The following is a 5942-nucleotide window of genomic DNA, read 5'->3' on the forward strand; positions in this document are numbered from 1 at the left end:
TCAACAAAAATAGATTAAAAATTTTGTCATTTGTAATGTAACTTTAATAGCAAAACTAATTTTATATCTTTAATGTCCACACCCGACTTAGGGAGGATAAATGCAACAAAAAATTTGTTCCCCCGGGTTATTTATTATTATTTTATTAAATAATAGCGGAAAAAATTGAATTATGAAGTATACAAATTTTGACATTATTTCAAAGAATGTAATTTTATATGGCAAATTACAAAATTTTAAGGAAACCGACCGAATAGATTTTGAGAAATTTAGTTTAAAAAATATATAGTATTATTATTAATCGATAATTGAATCGATTAATGAGATGATTATAAAAATTTTATTATATGTTGGATGGCAACAGCTACAGGAAAAAGATAGAACAGTAACGATAAATGAATACTTACTAACCTTCTGAATAAGATGTCTTGTATAAAAGCGATGAAACAACACTTCAATGGTGACTATGCGGACGATTTGAATTGATATTAATTATACCCATCAAGAATTTTGTTTAGTTTGATTCTGATCTCAGTTTGAAAAAAAAAAAAATCTGGTGACGCCATTCAGACTTCTTTCGCCATGTCTGAGGTAAGTGCTGTACAAATACCACTATATAACAGATCAGATCCTGCTCTTTGGTTTATTATGTGTGAAAGCACGTTTAGATTGGCATCTCCCAAACCTATAACAGAATCCATAACCAAATATAATTACATTGTTTCTCAATTACCGCCAGAGATTGCATCGATTGTACGAGATATTTTAATGAATCCTGATGCTACAGATCCTTACAATAATTTAAAAACAGAATTAATTGTTAGATCAGGCGAGTCATCGCAACAAGAAATTCGCCAACTTTTGTCTGGTGAAGAACTGGGTAACAGGAAACCTTCCGAACTATTAAGGATTATGAAACGTCGTGCAGAAACATTAAAAGTCCCTGAAAAGCTTATGTTAGAATTATTTTTGCAGCGTTTGCCAACATCAGTACAAACGATTTTAGCAGCTGTTTCAGATTTAACTTTAGAAAAAGCAGCCGACATTTCCGATAAGATATTAGAAGTCACGCCAGTTCCCATGGAAACCCACTCTATAACTGAAAACGATTCAAATTCAATGGAAGAGAAATTACTTCGCCAAATAAAAAAATTAAATGAAAGAATTGACAAACTTGAAATTTCTCGCTCTCGTTCTCCTTATCGCAGGAACAGAAGTAATAGTGTTAAAAAACGAGATTCATCTGTTTGCTGGTACCATCGCAATTTTGGAAACAAATGTAAACCAGGAAAATGCGTTATGCCATGTAAGTTTCGGGAAAACGGAGTTGGCGAAGAATAAACGCGACATGTTCTTTGCCACAAACATCGCGTCGCCTGTTCATTCGAGACCGGACAACAAACTTATCATTTCTGGTCGATACTGGATCCGACGTGTCCATTCTCCCGGCAAATTATATTCAAAAAAGAAATAATCCTCTGCAAACAGTTTTCGCTGCTAATTCTACACCAATTAATGTTTATGGACAAAAAACACTTTCTTTAGATTTCGGATTAAGACGAATTTTTTCTTGGTCATTTTTTATTGCTAATATTACGACGCCAATTTTAGGTGCCGATTTCCTTCACTCTTTTGCCTTAGTGCCAGATTTACGCAATAAATGTCTAAAAGATTTGACGACTAAATTTAAAACAAAAGGTCACGTTAAGGAAACAATTTTGCATTCAGTTAAAACAATATCAGGTGATTCCGTGATTCATTCACTTTTAGCAGAATTTCCCTCAATTACTAAATTACCGGATCCCAATCAACCCGTAAAACATAACACCCTTCATTTTATAAATACGGTATGTCCTCCAGTAGTAGCAAGACCTCGCAGATTAGCTCCGGATAGACTAAAAATTGCAAAATCAGAATTTAAAAAAATGATGGAATTAGGGCACATAAGACCATCTAGAAGTAATTATGCATCCCCACTTCACATGGTCCCAAAAAAGGGAACACTGGAGTGGAGACCAGTTGGTGATTTTAGGTCACTAAATGCACAAACAGTGACGGAAAAACATCCCATTCCTTGTGTAGCTGATTTCACATCTGAACTGCATGGCGCCAAAATTTTCAGTCACATTGACTTAGTAAAGGCCTATCACCAGATTCCAATTAACCCTGATGACATTCATAAAACGGCCATTTGTACACCTTTTGGACTATTCGAAAGTACACGCATGCAGTTCGGACTGTGCAACGCAGCAGCTACATTCCAAAGATTTATTGACGAAGTCACTAGAGATTTACCTAATATTTATGCATTTGTCGACGACATATTAATCGCGTCTAAAAATCATAGTGAACATATACAAAACCTTAAGAATTTATTTGCAAGATTAGAACAATATGGTCTTTGTATCAATGTTGAAAAATGTACATTCAGTAAAAATTCTTTAAATTTCTTAGGCTTTAAATTAACAGAATTAGGAATCGAACCTCTACTCGATCGCGTAAAATGCATATTAGAATTCCCTCAACCTTCCAATTTAACACAACTTCGCAGATTTTTAGGCATGTTTAATTTCTATCGCAGATTTATCCCAAAAGCCGCTGATATCCTTAATCCTTTAATACAATTTTTAGAAGGAAATAAAAAGAAAAATCATTCTAAGGTCAAAAATGAGCCATTAAAATGGAATGAAAACGCAGAAAAATCCTTCTTAAAGTCAAAGGAAGCAATCGCGCAGGCAACCCTCTTAAAACACCCTATTCTTGGTGCAAACTTAAGCTTATGGGTCGACGCATCGGATTTTGCAATAGGGGGTTCATTAATGCAACTTTCAGAGGGGAAATGGGAGCCTTTAGCTTTTTACTCGATGAAATTAAATAATTCTCAAAAAAAATGGTCAACCTATGACCGCGAGTTATTTTCTATTTATTCGGCAATAAAAAAATTCAAACACATGTTAGAGGGCAGAGAATTTCAAATATATACTGATCAAAAACCACTAATCTATGCATTCAAACAAAATCCGGATAAATGTTCCCCAAGACAACTACGCCATTTAGATTTTATATCTCAATATTCAACTGACCTTAGACATGTACAGGGACCCGAAAATATAGTAGCCGACACACTTTCGCGTATAGAATTAGATTCAATTACTAAATCGAATTTTCTGAATTTTCACGATCTGGCGAAGGCTCAACAAACTGATGCAGAAATTCAAGATATTATTCAAAATAAAAATTCTTCTCTTCATCTTGAACTCAAACCATGTCAAAATACAGACATTGACTTAATATGCGACAATTCAAATGGTTCTCCACGCCCATTCATTCCAACAACATTTCGAAGACAAATTTTCGAGCACTTGCATGGCATATCACATCCTGGTATTACAGCTACTACTAAGCTCATCTGTGCCAGATATGTTTGGCCAAATATGAAGAAAAACATAAAAGAATGGGTGAAATGCTGTGAACCTTGTCAGCGTTCTAAAATTCAAAGACACACCAAAGCTCCTCTAGGAACATTCAGCTTACCTGATGCTCGTTTTCAACAAATACACGTCGACATTGTAGGCCCGTTACCTTCATCTGATGGTTACCGCTACTTATTAACAATGATCGATAGATTTTCAAGATGGCCAGAAGCCATACCGATTGTGGACATGCAAGCCAAAACCATCTGTCGTGCAATTTTCCACACTTGGATATCTCGATTTGGATGCCCTTCGATAATTACAACAGATCAAGGTTCTCAGATGCGATCATCTTTATATCGTGAGTTTTCCGGAATGTTAGGAACAAGCCGAATTCGTACGACAGCATACCATCCCATTTCAAATGGCATTGTGGAAAGATTTCATCGCCACTTAAAATCATCAATAAAAGCGCATGAAAACTCACAGTGGACAGAAGTACTTCCAGCAGTCCTTTTAGGAATCCGTACTGCTGTAAAGGAGGATATCAACGCATCGTGTGCCGAACTGGTATACGGAACAACTCTTCAACTTCCAAGCGACATGCTAGAAACATCCATCATTCCACCATGTGATGATATTTTTGTTGATCGTCTTAGAAACACCATGCGTGAATTGAATCCAATTGCAACATCTGCTCATGGACGAACTACATTTTACGTTAATCCCTCACTAAGCACTTGTTCTCACGTGTTTTTAAGAGTGGATTGTGTAAAACCTCCCTTATATCAACCCTATACAGGTCCACATAAGGTTTTGAAGCGATCAGCTAAAAACCTTACAATTCAACTAAATGGCAGGCAATCTACTGTGTCCATAGACCGTGTAAAGCCAGCATATTTGATTCCTACTACAGAGAAGGTTGAATCAAACTTACGGGTTGTAAAACCTGGAATTTCCAAATCCTTACATACAGAAAAAAATCATTCTCCCAAGGAACCCGACAAAATTGTGACTAGGTCTGGAAGACATGTACACTTTCCAGCAAAACTGGCAACTTATGTTAGTTATTAACATTATTAGCTAAGCAGGGTTGTTTAGTATAAAATATTATTTTCAATGATGTAAATAGAGTAATATTCAAAATTTTATGTAAAATATTATGTCGTTTCAGAGTATAATTCTCTGACACTGGGGGGATACTCTGTTGTATTATTATTAATCGATAATTGAATCGATTAATGAGATGATTATAAAAATTTTATTATATGTTGGATGGCAACAGCTACAGGAAAAAGATAGAACAGTAACGATAAATAAATACTTACTAACCTTCTGAATAAGATGTCTTGTATAAAAGCGATGAAACAACACTTCAAATACATTCGAAAAATATTTTTAAAATTTGACTTAACTTATTCTTAACTCAATCATAATTAATGTCAATTAATTCCAGAACTATTAACTTAAACATGTAAAAAAATTCTTACTCCTGCATTTAATTTTGCGTTCCTTGTTAATTAAAGGATTACAATAGTAAAATATTTTAACACCCATGTATTTATGTAACTTCTTTATTCAAAGATGATGATCAAGAAATTTCTTCTTTCACCATATGCATATTTTGTATAAGTATTTAATAAAGGATTTTCGTGTCGTATCGAACAGCAGTAAGTATTGGACAAACATTATTTCTAATATCCTTTGCTTTTGTCGCCATGCTATCGAACCTTAACCCCTTGGGGACGGGTGATTCAGAAATGCATTCGTACAAAATCAGAATCAAGTTGTAATTAAATAAAAAACGGTAACTTAAATGTAGTCGTTGCTGATTTGACAGACTTACTTTGCTTTTACTTTAATTATTGTTAGTTTAATCATATATAAAATCAATGTTAATTCAAAGTATAACTAAATAGTTTTATTTTGAACAAAATAATGGTGAATAAAATAAATCAAACAATTATAACTCCGCCCACAAATAAACTGCTAAAGAAATACTTTGATTACCAGTTTTATATTTTTACCCTGATTGATACGGTTTTATGCTGTCACATATTTGTGACAGTCGGCGCGAAAGGGTTAAGGAACCAACTGTATAAAACTCAGATATTAACGTTTTCGTGTCAAGTCAAGCTAGTGTTGTTAACACTTTGCTGAATTTTTTTAATTACTGCAAGGAGAAAAAAAATCCCCATACTGCATGGTAAGATCATTTCTCAAAAAAAAACAGTATAATTCTGGTTAATGAAACCAAAATATAAGGTATTTAAATCTTTTATTTGGTAATTTTTATCTTCATACGATAACTTTTTAACGGAAAAATTCTGGTTTTGAAAATTACAGTTCTTATTACTACACATTCAAGAAAGTACAAAACTGAATAATAAATTTAACTGAATAAATGATTTTTATGACATATTCTGAGGCATCATAACAAAATTACCAAATTTTATCATAAATTATAAAGCTATATTTATTTTGAATTTTACATAAATTATTACCAAATCGCTTCGGCCATTGCCAAAT

General features: G+C 33.6%; 1 protein-coding gene across 1 annotated transcript; it reads left to right on the forward strand.

The window, feature by feature from the left end:
- Positions 1-416: 416 nt before the first annotated feature.
- LOC147816476 (uncharacterized) lies at positions 417-2497 on the forward strand. Its single transcript, XM_087165246.1, has one exon. It carries the CDS (start codon positions 583-585, stop codon positions 1339-1341), a length of 759 nt encoding a protein of 252 aa, XP_087021372.1. The 5' UTR covers positions 417-582; the 3' UTR covers positions 1342-2497.
- Positions 2498-5942: the final 3445 nt, after the last annotated feature.

This window comes from Parasteatoda tepidariorum, chromosome 1 (assembly GCF_982258835.1).
Source record: "Parasteatoda tepidariorum strain Cologne lab strain chromosome 1, Ptep-v5.0, whole genome shotgun sequence".
Lineage (NCBI taxonomy): Eukaryota > Metazoa > Arthropoda > Arachnida > Araneae > Theridiidae > Parasteatoda > Parasteatoda tepidariorum.

Excerpts from the sequence above, each read along its gene's own strand:
- LOC147816476 (XM_087165246.1), top strand. The coding sequence starts at position 583 with ATGTCTGAGGTAAGTGCTGTACAAATACCACTATATAACAGATCAGAT.